At 50.7% G+C, this 17681-nt stretch overlaps 2 protein-coding genes across 3 annotated transcripts; one reads left to right on the forward strand and one right to left on the reverse strand.

Moving 5' to 3' along the window:
* The first annotated feature begins 2281 nt into the window (after positions 1 to 2281).
* LOC123060420 (probable galactinol--sucrose galactosyltransferase 2) lies at positions 2282 to 6111 on the forward strand. 2 transcript variants are annotated; one of them, XM_044483133.1, is made up of 8 exons: positions 2282 to 2589; positions 2688 to 2931; positions 3254 to 3498; positions 3601 to 3691; positions 3780 to 3828; positions 3978 to 4853; positions 4948 to 5150; positions 5265 to 6111. In XM_044483133.1, the coding sequence occupies exons 2-8, from the start codon at positions 2741 to 2743 to the stop codon at positions 5866 to 5868; spliced, it is 2259 nt and encodes a 752-aa protein (XP_044339068.1). In that variant the 5' UTR covers positions 2282 to 2589; positions 2688 to 2740; the 3' UTR covers positions 5869 to 6111. The 2 variants fall into 2 exon arrangements, with proteins under 2 accessions (XP_044339068.1, XP_044339069.1); XM_044483134.1 differs by having other exon boundaries at positions 2300 to 2589; positions 2709 to 2931.
* A 2062-nt stretch (positions 6112 to 8173) lies between these two features.
* Positions 8174 to 10027, reverse strand: LOC123057990 (alkane hydroxylase MAH1-like). Its single transcript, XM_044480842.1, has one exon. The coding sequence runs from the start codon at positions 9991 to 9993 to the stop codon at positions 8434 to 8436; it is 1560 nt and encodes a 519-aa protein (XP_044336777.1). The 5' UTR covers positions 9994 to 10027; the 3' UTR covers positions 8174 to 8433.
* Between the last annotated feature and the right edge of the window lie 7654 nt (positions 10028 to 17681).

The raw sequence follows: 17681 nt of genomic DNA on the forward strand, positions 1-17681 counted from the left end.
CAACTCATTTATAGAAGAAAAAAAATCTAGCAATTATTTTGATTTCGGAGTGGTAAAGCGTCTGCATCTTTTTTAGGAAAAAACACCATTTTGTAGTACGTGAGAAAACCCATTGTAGGTTTTACCACATGCTTTTGTTCTTTGGTAATATTTTATTGAATTGTTATGATATTTACCAAAATGTCACAGTTGCTTTCACAACTTTTTTGAGAGATTTCATTTTCATTGAAGAGAAGCGTCTCATTTTGTCGTTTTGGCCGTTTTTTCCAATCACATATTCCACTAGACTTGTCGTTGTTTCTTGATGTTCCTTTTCCTCTACTAGTCAATATGTACGTGCAATGCACGTTAATTTGAAAGTATATTAAGTGTATCCGGATATTAAGTAAGATATTACTTGCGTGTTATTATATGATTAGCACTATATTTGGCATGAAATTAACTGCACGCTAAACGTGTTGAGCGCTCGACACTAAAACAGTCTAAGTCGTTGGATTGACATGATTTGATGGTTGAGATTAATTGGATCTGCCCCTTTGAGTCTTTTTATATTGGTATAGGTGAATTTGTTGAAAGATTAAATATTTTGGTTATTTTGTGATCTCGGCAAAATTATCTTTTCTTGGAGTGAGACATGCGAATAAAAAAAAATCTTTGAACCCTCATGAAATGACTTATCTATACCAATATAAAAAGACCCAAAGGGGCAGATCCAACTGATCCCAGTCATCGAACTAAGTTAATCCAACGACCTAGACTGCTCCAATGGCGAGCGTTAAACGTATTTAACGTGCAATTAATATCATACCAGATATCACACTAATCACAGGATTAACACACAAATAATAGCAGACCTAAAATCCATGTGCAATTAATATATTGCCTAAATATTTAACGTGCATTGCACGTGCGCATTTACTAGTATAAATACAAACTCAATAACTGTCAAAAAACAATATTTTGCTGATCTTACGATTTGATGTTTGTCATGAAACATGCGAATAAAAGATCTTTGAACCCTCATGAAATGATGTGTATAAATACAAACTCAATAATTATCAAAAAAATAATGATTTGTTGATCTTATGATTTTAATGCTTGTCGTGAAACAATGCGGAGAGAGGGGTGGTGCTCGAAGCACTCTCTTAGGCGATGATTGATCGATGGTGATGCGGTGGCTTTACCTAGGTCCAAGCCCCTGTATGGGTAATAGCTCTTGCCTATCTATCTTTATTGTTGAATATAGAGGATTACAATGGCATTTTCGTATCTACTGAGCTAGGGTGTGGGAATAAGCTCCCAAGTATCTTCTGCCCCATGAGGGAGCTTGTGCCGCCCTTATGTAACCGACCCTAGGTTGATAGTTCAATACCGATCTTCAAAAGATATGATATAACCAAGTGATCATGCAGTAATGAGGTGCAAATCTCCCATCAACCATAAAATCCCTAAAGTAGGTCCCCTAGCCCTTACCCCTTACGAGAGTCTATTGTGATGGAGTGTGGTGCGGAACACGAAAGCCCTTAGACACCTAGGCCGGTAATAAGGTTTATATGCCCTTGTGCCGCCTCTCTCTTCGAGTGAGGATCCCTACTCACCGACAAAGATGCTAACTATGTACTTCCTTTGTTCCAAATTACTCGTCGGAAAAATGGATGTATTTAGAACTAAAATACATCTAGATACATCCATACATGCAACAAGTAATTTGGAACGGAGGGAGTACCATGCACTCTGATCATCATATGGTTTTTAATCTGTAAAAACACATGCCGTAGACATATCTACCGTAAAATGTTAGGAGGGCACACAAACAAGGAATAAAAATAGATATATGCTTTCAACAAAATATACAAATGATCCGATTTTTCAAAACTATAAACATAAACATTCTCTTTTCGGGGGAAAGATGTAAATATTTCTAGATAATTTTCTTGAGGCGTCATCCGCCCTCGAATGATTGGGCCAATCTTCAGTGGAAAATCTGGAACACGAAAATTGAAATGCTTGAGCAGCACCAAAAAAAAGATATGGACGTCGGGAGCCAAGAGAGGGATAATGTTCCGAGACCAAGACTGTCCGTGTCATTTGTTCCGCTCGGCCGGCAACAGGAAACACACAAGCAACAACCCAGGCGTAGCATAGTTTACACAATTAACTTTCTTCCAAGAAAGATATACATCGAACTGGGACACGTCAGATCGTCCACGATATCGTAGCAGCTGGACCATACCGTGCAATCTTCCACACAAAGAAACGGAGACCTCACCGGAAAAGGCGTAATTTTAGGCGTACAGAGTCGAAGAAACATGTGAATTCTCCAGCGACTGGGCTTCTTCCCCGAATGGGAATGGGCCGCGTGTGGATGTCGTGTCGCCGGCCACGCACGTCTCGCCCTCCTCCCGACCGACTATATAAACCCCTCCTCTCCCCATCGCCTCCCTCCCTCCCTTCATCTCCCTCTCCGGCGAGGGCACCGCACCATCTTATCATATCATTAGATTAGTGCTACTAGTTTCAATTACCCGCACGCAAAGCTCTCCCTATCACTCTTATCATATACCATCGTCCGGTATCTATCGAAGCAAGGTACGCGTTCTCCTTGATTGGTCAGCATCTCTATCTGTGAATGATTCGTCTGAATTTTGCTTTGGTCGTTTGCTGGATGCTGACGCCGGCCGTTTCAGCTTGCTGTTCTTGTGCTGCAGAAGGGGCGGTCCTTTGAATTTGGTTATCCGAGATGACGGTGACACCGCAAATCACGGTGAGCGACGGGAGGCTGGAGGTCCGCGGCCGGACGGTGCTCTCCGGCGTGCCGGACAACATCACCGCAGCGCATGCTGCCGGGGCCGGGCTCGTCGACGGGGCCTTCGTGGGTGCCACGGCCGGCGAGGCCAAGAGCCACCACGTCTTCACCTTCGGGACTCTCCGGTCAGTATTCTTTGTCCGTGTCTGTTGAGGAAAAGAGATAGTGGTGGATAAATGCGGGGAAGGTGGATGAACACCTGGGCAAACTCTGGAATGCACCATGGATTTCTGACCTTTTTTTTTCTCCTATCAATTGTTTTTTGAGGATTTCTGTCAAATTTTAGGAAGTTGATTTCTGAGCAGTTCCAGTTTTCATTAGTTCATTTCTTCTAAAAAAACCATACTCCAGTTTTCTTTATGAATTTTGTTACAGCAGTTTATTTTTGGCATAGCTTTTCGACTGAGGTTAATTTACATTTCGCTGGAAAAATTGTTGATGCTGCAGCGATTGCCGGTTCATGTGCCTGTTCCGGTTCAAGCTGTGGTGGATGACGCAGCGGATGGGCACCTCCGGCCGCGACGTCCCGCTGGAGACCCAATTCATCCTCATCGAGGTCCCTGCCGCCGCCGGCAACGACGACGGCGACAGCGAGCCGGTGTACCTGGTGATGCTGCCGCTGCTGGAGGGGCAGTTCCGCACGGTGCTCCAGGGCAACGACCAAGACCAGCTCCATATCTGCATCGAGAGCGGTAATGATCAGGAGCTCTTTTTTGTCACCAGATTAGTTGATGTGTGGTTGTGTTTGCACTGGAGCCGTTGCTGAATTCAGTTGTGTGTGTGGGTGAGAGCAGGGGACAAAGCGGTGCAGACGGAGCAGGGCATGAACAGTTTGTACATCCACGCCGGCACCAACCCCTTCGACACCATCACCCAGGCCGTCAAGTACATACGTCCTCCTCTTCTTCCTCCGTCTCTGACTCAAATCAAAATCTAAACTGACACGTTAAAATGTTCCTTATCTGGAATGCAGGGCCGTTGAGAAGCACATGCAGACATTCCACCACAGGGAGAAGAAAAAGGTCCGTACAATTTCTATCATGTTCAACCAGATTGATTTGGACGCGTCCGTGGACGTTTGAGGACCGAATTTGATGTATGCGGTTTTAGATGCTCTGAGTCCACCGCTTGTATCTGATTGGTTTGTGTGCTTGGGGATTGGCCTATGCAGCTGCCGTCGTTTGTGGACTGGTTCGGGTGGTGCACGTGGGACGCCTTCTACACGGACGTGACGGCCGACGGTGTCAAGCAGGGCCTCCGCAGCCTGGCGGAGGGCGGCGTGCCACCGCGGTTCCTCATCATCGACGACGGCTGGCAGCAGATCGGCAGCGAGAACAAGGAGGACCCCGGCGTCGCCGTCCAGGAAGGGGCGCAGTTCGCGAGCAGGCTCACCGGCATCAAGGAGAACACCAAGTTCCAGAGCGAGCATGACCAGGACGACACCCCGGGGCTGAAGCGGCTGGTGGAGGAGACCAAGAAGGGGCACGGCGTCAAGAGCGTCTACGTCTGGCACGCCATGGCCGGCTACTGGGGCGGCGTCAAGCCGTCGGCGGCCGGGATGGAGCACTACGAGTCCGCGCTGGCCTACCCGGTGCAGTCGCCGGGCGTCACCGGCAACCAGCCGGACATCGTCATGGACTCGCTCTCCGTGCTCGGCCTCGGCCTCGTGCACCCGCGCAAGGTCTACAACTTCTACGACGAGCTCCACGCCTACCTGGCCGCCTGCGGCGTCGACGGCGTCAAGGTGGACGTGCAGAACATCGTGGAGACCCTCGGTGCCGGGCACGGCGGCCGCGTCGCGCTCACCCGCGCCTACCACCGCGCGCTCGAGGCCTCCGTCGCCCGCAACTTCCCGGATAATGGTTGTATCTCATGCATGTGCCACAACACCGACATGCTCTACAGCGCCAAGCAGACCGCCGTCGTGCGCGCCTCCGACGACTTCTACCCGCGCGACCCCGCGTCGCACACCGTCCACATCTCCTCCGTGGCTTACAACACGCTCTTCCTCGGCGAGTTCATGCAGCCCGACTGGGACATGTTTCATGTACAGTAATTCTTCTCTTTCTTTCTTTCCTTCCTTCTCGAGTTTAATTAATTTTTCACTGTTTGATCTGACTTTTGACCGATGGATGGTACAGAGCCTGCACCCGGCGGCGGAGTACCACGGCGCGGCGAGGGCCATCGGCGGCTGCCCGATTTATGTCAGCGACAAGCCGGGGAACCACAACTTCGACCTCCTCAAGAAGCTGGTTCTCCCCGACGGCTCCGTGCTCCGCGCGCAGCTCCCCGGCAGGCCCACGCGCGACTGCCTCTTCTCCGACCCGGCGCGCGACGGTGCCAGGTGCTCACCATCATCCTTCAAAGAAATCCTCCCTCTCACTCACGTGAATGGAACTCTCCTAGTAGATTCTATCTCAGTGCCGCTGACATGTGATCCCCTGCTTTTTTCTCTCAGCCTGCTCAAGATATGGAACATGAACAAGTGCGCCGGCGTGGTGGGGGTGTTCAACTGCCAGGGCGCGGGGTGGTGCCGCATCGTCAAAAAGACAAGGATCCACGACGAGGCACCCGGGACGCTCACCGGCTCGGTGCGCGCCGAGGACGTGGAGGGCATCGCCCAGGCCGCCGGGACCGATGACTGCACCGGCGACGCCGTGGTGTACGCGTACCGAGCAGGGGAGCTCGTGAGGCTGCCCCGGGGCGCCACCCTGCCGGTGACGCTCAAGAGGCTTGAGTACGAGTTGTTCCACGTATGCCCCATCCGCACCGTGGCGCCGGACGTCTCGTTCGCGCCTATCGGGCTGCTCCACATGTTCAACGCTGGCGGCGCCGTCGAGGAATGCACCGTTAGGCCGGACGAGGATGACAAGGCCGTTGTGTCCCTCAGGGTGCGCGGCTGCGGCCTGTTCGGCGCGTACTGCTCGCGGAGGCCGGTGAAATGTTCCCTCGACTCGGGCGACGTGGGGTTCGGCTACGACGCCGACACTGGGCTCGTCACGGTAGACGTGCCGGTCCCGGAGAAGGAGATGTACCGGTGGGCGCTTGAGATTCGGGTCTAGGTTGCGGTGGTCGTGGTCATGGCCTCACGGGGAGGCTGAGGTGATCCTAGCCGTTAGATTATTTATTTCCATTGTTGGTGCTTACAGCTTAAGAGACATTGATCGAGAGATGAGAGATTGTCATGTAGAGAGATTATGCTTTGCTCTATCACTGTGGCAAATGCAATAATGTATCCCTTCTGTACTATCATTAGAATTTGAATGAATGCAATAAAGGATATGGTGCTCCTTGTAAATCGGTGACATCGATGATCTCACTAATTCTAATTCTCACAACATACAATTATGCCAACTTACCATACCCTCATACATGAAAAACACACACCTTGGTTTTTCAGTAAATGATTTGCAGATAAGACAGGGCAAAGACAAAATGCCAAAGAACAACAATAAAATTGCAATAGTTACATTAGGGTTATTTGAAATCATTGTCCTTGAATTTCACCTTTTGCATCTCCATTTTCCTCCGCTCACTGAAGTTTTTTTTTTTGCCTCAAGTTACATTAGAGGAAAAAACAATTGTGCAAGATGAGGCAAGTTTTTTTTTTACCTCAAGTGCATTCCCCCATAGTTTTTTTAGTGAGCGGTCCTTGACCGAACAAATAAAAACAAAGATGCACATGAAAGATACATCACACGAGCATAGTTTTTTTAGATTTCAAAAAAAAAAGAGAATCATTTTTAGTTGCACCTTCTGCATCTAAACCTCTTTTCTTCCTCAATTTGCTGAAAATATGAAACGCGAACAAGTGTGCCAGCATGGTGTGGTTATTCAACTGCAAGGGCATGGGGTGGTGCCGCGTCACTAGAAAGGCAAGGATCCACAACGACGGGACACCCGATCTCTGTATATTAGGATGCACACAACCAACAGTAACAAGTCCAACAAAAAAAAATAAAGCGACATAATTTATTACCTCAAGTGCACTCATGTCGATCCATAGTTTTTTTAGTGAGATCCATCTAAGGGAGAGAAAACTTCATATATGCATTGCGGGTTGCTTCAGCAATCTCTAACTATAAGTATAGATGTACACTTCACATTTGCATTGCGAGAAGCACAAAGTTTACACCTATTGGTCGTATTCAAAAATAAATTACTCCATGTTCATTTATTTTCAATAACATTTCCAATTCATAGCATTTTCTTTTGAGTATTTCCAAAAGAATTTTCAATCATTTAGGGTATTTCCAATTCATTACATATGCTTAGTATGAGCTCACATTTTTTGTTGTTATTGGAAAATAGCTCACCTCAATCAATCAGCATGACGGTAAACTTGCGAACCAACCTGTGGTCGGATGATTAGAGGGACTGTGGTATCCCCAGCCCACCAGGGTTCAAATCCTGGTGCTCGCATTTATTCCTGTATTTATTTTAGAATTTTCGGCGATGCGCATTCAGTGGGAGGAGACGGTTACTTCGTAAATCTCAAGATGATATGCCGGCTCAGTCTTTCGAATGTGCTCATAGGAGTAAGGTGTGTGTGTGTGCGTTCATAGAGGTGAGTGTATGCGCGTGTATATGAGCGTTTGTGTCTGTACTGGTGTTCAAAAAAAAAAGCACGACGATAAACTTGATTTTTTTGGGGTCGGTAAACTTGATACTAATGCGAAGTTTAAGGAAAAAAACTTGATACTAATGCGAAGGCCCATTATTCTCGTTACGTTGTTGGGTCACGTCAAGAAATAAGTCTGCCCACTCGCGGCCCACTGCACGGCTGGGGAAGCCCATGGCTCGTCGATTCCTGTTATTGGGCGACGACAGATTTTTCTGCTTGTTTGTCTCAAGAAAAAAAAAGATTTCATTTTTTGCTGGTTGCAGCCCTCGCATGCACTGCATTTTTTTTACATAAAGGTCCTTGTTTGCTCTATTTCCAATCAAAAAGTTCTTTTAGAGCTGCCATTTCAAGCTACGACGACGGCCACGCAGCCCCCGTTATTCGGCATCGCAGATATCACGTCCATAATTAACCTTCTGGGACCTGTTTTCTCTTTGATTTATTATCCGATAGTGTTCTTTGTCAGCAGGAAACCGTAGAAATGGGTGGTTGGTGCCTTGTCCCGCTCGACTTATCGTGTCTTGCTCACCAAACTAGGTTTACCGCGACGTTGATGAGAGTGCGTGCTACGCTACGTGTCTGTGTTCGATGTTTAGACTGAGCTGATGAGAGTGCGTGCGGCGCTCAACTGCCGCATGTCTTCATGCAATGCTGGCAAAATGTACAGATAAGGCGGGCGGTTGTGCACCAGGCTAGCTTTCAGTTGCATGCATTCATATCCCAGTTGATCAATCTGTGCTGGATCATTATTCCACGTACGCCATTCTTTTCCAACCATATATTCCTTTGTATACACATGTATTTATTTTATCCTTTGTATACACATTATTCCTTATACGTATTTATATATATACACGCACACACAAACAAACAATAACCCCACAAATTAGGAGATACAACATACACCACAGTAATGTAGTAGTGCATGTATATGCATGTTTTGCCATGCAATGCATATGCACGTAGGACTTGTGCGAGCATCGGTATAGGTACGTACGTAGCCCTAGCGGGCATCGTCTTGCCTCTTGTAAACCCTCACCTTCAGCCCGTCCTTCATGTGGAGTATGATGGACAGCTTGGGCCTCACCACCGCACCCGCGGCGACCTCCACCCGGAACCGCGGCAGCACGGCGGCCACCACGGCCTTCATCTGCGTGAACGCCAGGTCCTTGCCCAGGCACGTCCGGGGCCCCACGTTGAACGCCACGAACTTGTACGACGGCTCGTGCCGGAGCCGCCCCGCCTCCGTCAGCCACCGCTCCGGCCGGAACTCCAGGCAGTCCTTGCCCCACACCGACTCCATGCGTCCCATCGAGTAGAAAGACACGATCACCCTCCTCGTAGGCCGCACGGCCGGCCCGCTCGGCAGCGTGTCCGGCCGCGCTCCCGCCTTGTGCTCGAACGGCACGGGCGGGTACAGCCGGAGCGACTCCGACAGGGCCGCGTGCAGGTACACCAGCCGCTTCAGATCGGCGGCGGTAGGGTGGCCGCCAGACGACAGGTTCTCACGGAGCTCGGCGAGGATCTTGGCCTCGACGTCGGGGTGGTTGGTGAGCAGCCAGAAGAACCATGTCAGGGCGGAGCTCGTCGTGTCGCGGCCGGCGACCATGAGGTTCAGCGTCGTGTCGCGCAAGAACCGCTCGAACTCCTTTCCGTCCTTGCCTACCTCGTCTTGGCATGCCATGTACAACGTGAGAAGATCAGCCTCAGCGGCGTCGGCTCCGTCGGCGTTGCTGTCGGCACTGCTGGCCGCGCGCTCTCGCCGTAGCGAGACGAACTCGGCGATGGACGCGTCCAGCACCTGCTGAGCCTTGGTCATCTTCTTGTGATGCCCGATGTTTAGGTAGGTCTGGAGCCTCAGCCAGGCAATGGGCGTCACGTGCCTGTAGAACAGCACCGCCTCGGCCTCGTCCATGGCCGCGGCGAACGGCACTCGCGGGAAGTCGGCGGCCAGGCAGCCGGGATCCGTACCGAATATGAACATCGCCGTGAGGTCGAACGTCAGGCGCATGAACACGTCCTGCAGGTCGACGACCGCGCCGCCGGCAGCGACGCCGTCGAGGAGCGGCACGAGCCCCTCGTCGAGCTTGCGCGCGGTGCTCGCGGCCACGGCGGCGCGGAACATCGCGTCCGAGAGCAGCGCGTGCGCCTTGCGCCGCTGGAACGCCCACGAATCCCCGTCGGCGTTGAAGATGCCGTTGCCGAGCACGTCGAACAGGGCCGCGAACTCCTCGCCCTTGGGGTAGTTGCCGAAGTTGGTCGTGAAGACATGCGCCACGTCCGCCGGGTTGGCCGTGAGAAGTATGTCCACGGGCGAGCCCCACGGGCCCCTGGCGACGTGCGACATCCCCGGCGCCACGCGCAGGAACTCGGTGAGCCACTCGTGCACGCGGCCGGCGTTGACGGTGATCGCCGGCACCGAGCCGACCACCGGCCAGTTCGTCGGCAGCCCGTCCCGCCGGCGGAACCTGAAGAAGAGCAGGAACAAGAAGCAAGCGAACGACACCACGATCTCCGGGTACTTGCCGAGGAAGCCTCGAAGCCACCATGACACCGCCTCCATTTCTTTTGCGTTTGTTTACGCTATAGCCGGTGAAGTGTTCTTGTACAAGTGATCCAGCTGCAGAGCTAGCTAGGCTTATTATATAGTGGAAAGGTGAGGGGTTTGGGTTTAGGTGTAGACATTTGGCTGATAAGGGAGTTGGATGAGTAAACTCTTATTTCTACCAAAGAGGCCATATTGAATCAATTAAATCACCATCTATACTTTAAGGTTGCAATTGAATTGACTGCCCTCCAAATCTTTCTTTCCGGTCGACCGGTCGACGTCATCAAAGGGCCACCATGGATATCGCCTCATACATATACATCTCTTTCAACGTAGATGCCGGGATGCATTCTTTTTATGCGTCTTTTCTGCACTCACGCGATGGCTAGAGCGGGTCATTGTTGATATTATTTTTGATGTCTCTTTTTGCACTCACGCAGGATTTGGTGTCCATCCAACGGAAATCAACCTGCAAAAAGTTCCCATAAAGTGGGACTCATCTGTCATTGGGTCATAGCTTTTTCCGCAATTCCCTCAACTCGGTATGAGGGGAAGGAGGCGAGGCGGTTTGGCGTCGAACCCGGCAGCACATTGTCTGATTTGGGCCAAGAAAGAGCACGCAGATTCCTTAGCTCTGGCGGCGCTCCTCACAGATCTAGACCTCGTCGTCGAGATCTGGGCGGTCTACGCATCCGTGCAGAGTGCCCACACAACCGAGCACGAGCGCTGGATCTACATCAGGGACATGCGGCGAGCTGTAGTCTTCGCGGATGACACAACCGACAAGGAGGACGATGAGGCCGCCGCTCATCTGTGGCCTCCGGGTATGCCGGGATGCCATGGATTCAGCCCGCCATTAGTGAGCTTCGAGGTTATCGGCCTGATCTCCGACTAAGAGGGTTAGGATTTAGAAGTAGTGTTTAGATGTAGTGTGCATTTTAAAAATGTGAAAACAAAAACCTATCTACCAATATTGCATGGCTTTCATGGTCCGGGTTTCGCCGAGATTTTTAGGGGATAACGTTGGATGACCGACGCCCATCTGAATGTTTGTAGACATGTTTGAACGTCTTCACGAACATTTAAAAGTGTATGTTTGATGCTCCACATTGGAGATGCCCGAGAGGCTGAGACCTCCAAGGGACGTTGACAGCTAGAGAATGCGCGTGGTGCCCTGGTGCACCCGTTGCATTTGACCTGGATTGGCTCAATTCTCTTTAAAACAAAGACGCCAAAGGCGTCCAATTTTAAATCAACAAAGCCCTTACACAGACAGAACACATATGATCCCCAGAAAACGAGAAATAGAAACAGTTAAAGGTCCAATTTATTACAGGGCTCTCAGCCCGGATAGAGCACGTAGGCTCGGAGAAACAAAAGTTGCCACTACTCTAAGAAGCAACAGGGGACGCTGAAGATGCCACTGATATGACGAAGTCTAGAAAAGCATAGGGCATGTATACAACATGCATGAAAGAGAAGTGCATAAATGGATCCATGGGCATATGAACCCACTTTCAAAAACATATTTCTAAATGCCAAAAAACTATGAAAAAGGTCTCACACATACATCTTCACATTCCTGTGCACGCAGAAAGTATCACGGAAAAATAACTTTTCTTTGGCCTATGCAAAAAAGACAAAAAAAATGTGTCGTGGAACACTATTTAGAAGCACTAACATTTGTCTTTTTTGCGGAGCTAAACAAAAAGAGATTTTTCTCACAACTTTGTGCCACACACACATATTACGAAGATGTATGCGTGAAATTTTCTTTTAATTTTTTAGACATTTTAAAACATTTTTAAAATGCAAAAAAAATTTGAAACGAAGGCAAAGATTGCCTCATCTATTAATTAAGCAGAAAAGAATTGTCCAGTTAATTACTGGAAAACCGGACAAAACCGGTAAAATGCAATTTTAAAAAGTGGGTTCTTATGCCCATGCGTGTAGGACGTGCCCCTCTCATGCATAAAACCACTAAGTTGGTTCGCTCGATGGCCAAGCCCTCCCAAAGTCCTAGCGTTGTGTACTCGCCTGAATCACATATATATTCACATTTTATGAATGAGCCATCTACGTCTGATCGATCAAATCATATGCAGGCTGTCTTCGTATTTATGTAGCTTACGATTGCAGCCTTCGCAAATCGCAGTCGCCTAACTAGCTTTACGTAAGCTATCAAAATGGCTTCGGCTATCAAACATACGTATTGAAGAAAGACAGACATATAGCAACCACTGTTACTGTACGTGCGTATAGATTGAGCTGCCACCAGTGTGTAATCTGCTTAATTGGTTGATACCGTTGGTTACTGTACAGAAGATAGAGTGGTTTGACGAAGCGACTCTTCTGGATGAGAATCCATCAGTCCTGTATAACGTGAAAAATTCAAGTAGCAAGTTAGGAAGCTCCACGCTCCTCGCTCCTTGCCCACGCTTCGCGCTCCGCCGGTGGCCACTCCGGCCCCGGCGTCCACAGCCCTTGCGCCGTCGCGCCCCTCGGCACTCGTCGCCAAGTCCTCGCCGTCGCCCCAGCCAGGCCCAGGCTGGACCCGCGAGCGCCCCTGGTTGGATGGGAGCCTCTCCCCATCGCCCAGCCCGCTCCGCCCTGCCCCCTCTTACGCCCTCGTCCTCGCCTCCTCGCCGCCCGCCACCCCCCGTCTAGGCCCTCATTCCGAGGTCCACCGCGTTCCTCCGGTGGAGGCACCGGCCCCTGATGAGGCGGGTGGCGCGTGGACCGCCGTCCGCAGCCGCCAGGAGCGCCGCGCCGACCGCCGCCCCTCGCCTTGCCCCCGGCGTCGTCGTCGCGACCATGACGCGTCGCCCCGGCGCGCCGACGAATGCCCTCGCTGCTTGGTCCGTTCCTGGCACCCTAGATCTGAGTGTCGCCGTGATATCTGCTGCCAGCGCTATTGCTTTTACGGTCACGTCGCCCGGTTCTGCACCACCCCGCTCCCTCGACGTCCGTCAGGCTCTCCGCCGTCGAAGCGCTCGCGCCACCTCTCCCCTGGGTCCTCCGAGGCGAGCGTTGCCGGACCGAGCGGCCCCGCGTCCGCGCCTTCCTCGCCTGCGCTGTCGGCTGCGTCCTCCCAGCCTCCCTCCTCCCGCGGAGTGCTGGTCCCCACTTCGGCCTCGCCTTCCCACCCCTCCCCGTCGGGCTCCAGCTCTTCTGCGGTGCCTGCCTCCCCACTCTCGGGTCATCCCTCGCTCCGCCCGGCCGGCACGGTTTGCTATCTGCCATGGTCAGCGACTATGGAGTTCGCCGAGGACGCGCTCCAGTCCCTTGCTCTGCTTGCCGAGCCTGCCGGCAACCGCACGGGCATCTCCGCTGATGAGGTCTTCAAGGCTCTCCAGGCGCGGTTTGCCTTTCCGCCGGACGAGTTCTCCGTTCATTGCCACCACCCAGGAGATTTCTTCATCCGCTTCCGCTCTCGCGAGTCCCGTGCACGTGTCGCAGCCACGAGCTTGCGCTCCCCCCGCTTCCGGCTTCGGTTCACCCCATGGAGCCCCATCGCCGGCGGCGAGCCGGTCACCGTGCGCATGCGCGTCCTCATCGAGATCCGCGGCATCCCATACCACGCATGGGATCGCGCCTCTGCCGACATTCTGCTGGCCCCCTTCTGCCTCATTGAAGATCTCGCCCCGGAGACACGCTCTGGCCGCGACATGTTGGTGTTTCGCCTCTCCGCCTGGACGGCCAACCCTGATGGCATTCCGCGCTCGTCCGAGCTGCTCCTGCCGCCGCGGGATGGCATTGCGCTCGGTGCTGACCCGGACCGTGTTTCGCGCTTCGCGCGCCCCCTCGTCCGGTTCCCGATGTTGATCCACGTCTATGAGACCCACGACTACCGCCTGCCTTCCCCGCCGCTGCCCCCTCCTCCGGCCGGGGCTGATGGAGACGACCCTGGCTCACCGCCAGTTCCTGGCCCATGGCCTTGGTGGTACGAGTTCCCTCCTCGGCGATCCCCTAGCACCTCGCGACGCTCTGGCCGTGGTGCCCGTGGCGGCGCCACCCGACCCCCTGGTCGCTGGCAGCCCCCCACTGCGGTTGGCAGGGGGTGTTGGGCCCACACCCTGATGCCTCCCCGCCCACGCCTCGGATCCCCGCCTCCCAAAGGTTGGGCCCTGCCCCGCTTTTGGATAAAGCATGCAATCCCTCGTCAGCACCTGTAGCTACTCCGTCAGCTCCACCCACCCCCCGTTCAAACCCTTCAGTTGACTGGCCTTCCCACCAGCCCGCACAACCCGTTGTGGGCTCCAGCCTCTCCGCATCCGCCATCTGGCGCTTCTGCACCGGTCGAGGAGACTCCAGATCCTTCCCCGTCCCCTGCCCGACAGGACGGGTTGTCGCCTTCCATGGCACCCCCCTCGAATCCGTCTTTGGTTGGCGCTGCCCCCGAGCCCGACCCCACTGCCCCGCCCCTGCTCGGGGAATCTCACATGAAAGTGGCTCTGCCACTCCGCGACCTGGCAGTCCCGAGCCATTGATGGTTTCTGATACGTCTCCAACGTATCTATAATTTTTGATTGCTCCATGATATATATCTACTGTTTTGGACATTATTGGGCTTTATTATCCACTTTTAATTTATTTTTGGGACTAGCCTATTAACCGGAGGCCCAGCCTAGAATTGCTGTTTTTTTGCCCGTTTTAGGGTTTCGAAGAAAAGGAATATCAAACGGAGTCCAAACGGAAAGAAATATCCGGGAACATGATTTTCTCAACGAACAAGACCCAGGAGACTTGGACCCTACGTCAAGACACAAAAGAGGAGGCCATGAGGTAGGGGGCGCGCCTACCCCCCAGGCGCGCCCTCCACCCTCGTGGGCCTCCTGTTGCTCCACCGACGTACTCCTTCCTCCTATATATATACCTACGTACCCCCAAACGATCAGATACGGAGCAAAAACCCTAATTCCACCGCCACAACTTTCTGTATCCACGAGATCCCATCTTGGGACCTGTTCCGGAGCTCTGCCAGAGGGGGCATCGATCACGTAGGGCTTCTACATCATCACCATAGCCCCTCCGATGAAGTGTGAGTAGTTTACCTCAGATCTACGTGTCCATAGTTATTAGCTAGATGGCTTCTTCTCTCTTTTTGGATCTCAATACAATGTTCTCCCCCTCTCTTGTGGAGAACTATTCGATGTAATCTTTGTTTTGCGGTGTGTTTGTTGAGACCGATGAATTGTGGGTTTATGATCAAGTCTATATATGAACAATATTTGAATCTTCTCTGAATTCTTTTATGTATGATTGGTTATCTTTGCAAGTTTCTTTGAATTATCAGTTTGGTTTGGCCTACTAGATTGATCTTTCTTGCAATGTGAGAAGTGCTTAGCTTTGGGTTCAATCTTGCGGTGTCCTTTCCCAATGACAGTAGGGGCAACAAGGCATGTATTGTATTGTTGCCATTGAGGATAACAAGATGGGGTTTTCATCATATTGCATGAGTTTATCCCTCTACATCATGTCATCTTGCTTAAGGCGTTACTCTGTTTTCACTCTAGATGCATACTGGATAGCGGTCGATGAGTGCAGTAATAGTAGTAGATGCAGGTAGAAGTCGGTCTACTTGTCTCGGACGTGATGCCTATATACATGATCATACCTAGACATTCTCATAACTATGCTCAATTCTGTCAATTGTTCAACAGTAATTTGTTCACCCACCATAGAATACTTATGCTCTTGAGAGAAGCCATTAGTGAAACCTATGGCCCTCGGGTCTATCTTCATCATATTAATCTTCCAATACTTAGTTATTTCCTTTGCTTTCTACTTTGCTTTTATTTTCATAAAAATACCAAAAAAATATTATCTTATCATATCTATCATATCTAACTCTCGTAAGTGGCCGTGTAGGGATTGACAACCCCTTATCGCGTTGGTTGCGAGGATTTATTTGTTTTGTGCAGGTACGAGGGACTCGCGCGTAGCCTCCTACTGGATTGATACCTTGGTTCTCAAAAACTGGGGGAAATACTTACGCTACTTTGCTGCATCATCCCTTCCTCTTCGGGGAAAACCAACACAGTGCTCAAGAGGTAGCAAGAAGGATTTCTGGCGCCGTTGTCGGGGAGTCTACGCAAAAGTCAACATACCAAGTACCCATCACAATCCCTATCTCCCGCATTACATTATTTGCCATTTGCCTCTCTTTTTCCTCTCCCCCACTTCATCCTTGCCGTTTTATTCGCCCCCTCTCTCTATCCTCCTTCTCTTTCTCGTTTGCCTCTTTTTGCCTGTTTGCTTTTTGTTTGCTTGTGTGTTAGTTTGCTTTCTTGTCATTATGGCTAGTCCCTTATCTTCTCCGTTGTCTCCCGAGAATGAAATTCTAAATTTTAAGCAAAGGGAGGGAGAAAATCTAAAAGATGCTTGGTATAGAATTTGCAATGCTCAAAATAGATCTACCAGGAAGCAATCTACTTCCGTTCTTCTTCGCAATTTTTATGTAGGCATAACTCACTGGGACAGATATATCCTTGATACTATTACCGGAGGGAACTTCTTGGGTAGCCATACTTTTGATTCTTATAATGCTATGATAGATTTGTTTGGCTCACCTCCTCTTTTGGTTAACGGAACTGTATTAACTTTGGAGCATGTAATGCAAAGGCTTGAAATTATTGAAAATAAGGTTGCTACCATAGAGTTAATTGAAAATTTGTTTAAAAAGATCCACAATCGAATCTCTCAATATGGATCTAAAGTAGGAGTCACTTTGAAAAATATTAAAGAGAAGGAACCCATACACTACAAAAAATACACTTCCGTGATGATACGTGTTTGTCGCAGTAGGTCGCATTTTTTGTCATGCATGTACATCCATGACAAATTTATGACAGAATCAAGATAGTCATACCTGTGCTGTCGTAGAAGTGTTCCATGATATTACCAAAATTATCATCACGGAAGTGTCCACTTCCATGACGATAAATCGCGCGTCACAGAAGTGCTTTCATCAAGGGTGACCGACACGTGGCATCCACCGTAACGGAACGCCGTTAAGCTACTGGGTCGGGTTTTGGATCCGATAACCCGTTAACAGCCCCGACCAATGGGGATTTTCCACGTGTAAAATCATCATTGGCTGGAGGAAACACGTGTCGGCTCATCGTCGGGACAGATGTCATCCACTCATTGGACAGAAGGTGCCTATGATATGTTGACACGTGACACGGTGCAACAGAGGCCCATTCCTGTGAAAAGGCCGACCCGTTTGACTTGGTCAAAAGGTGGCGGGCCGGCCCATGGAAAGCCTGTTAACGGCCTGTTCGCATATAGCCCATTTACAGCCCGCTAACCCAAGGCCCGTTACGCCCTATCCGAATTAGGCCCAATAGCGTCATCTGGGCCATCCAATATGATTCCAGCCCATTTTCACTTCTGACCCATGTATGGCCCATGACGTCTTTCGTCCCATATGAGGCCCTATGTAACTCTTGGCCTATTAATGATCCGTGGTGAAACTGGCCCGTAATGAACAGTGTATCACTTTATACCCATTAACGGCCCGTTATTCCGTTGGGCCGTCTCCAGCCCATGTTATCTTTCGGCCTTCTCAGAGCCCATTTATTCTTGGGCTCATTTCCAGCATTCATTTACTTACGACCCGTTCTGTCATTTTCTGCTTGGGGGCCAAATTCAGCCTGTGGTTACAATCGGCCCGTTTGTGGTCCGTTAATACATTGGGC

This window comes from Triticum aestivum, chromosome 3A, assembly GCF_018294505.1.
Source record: "Triticum aestivum cultivar Chinese Spring chromosome 3A, IWGSC CS RefSeq v2.1, whole genome shotgun sequence".
Taxonomy (NCBI): domain Eukaryota; kingdom Viridiplantae; phylum Streptophyta; class Magnoliopsida; order Poales; family Poaceae; genus Triticum; species Triticum aestivum.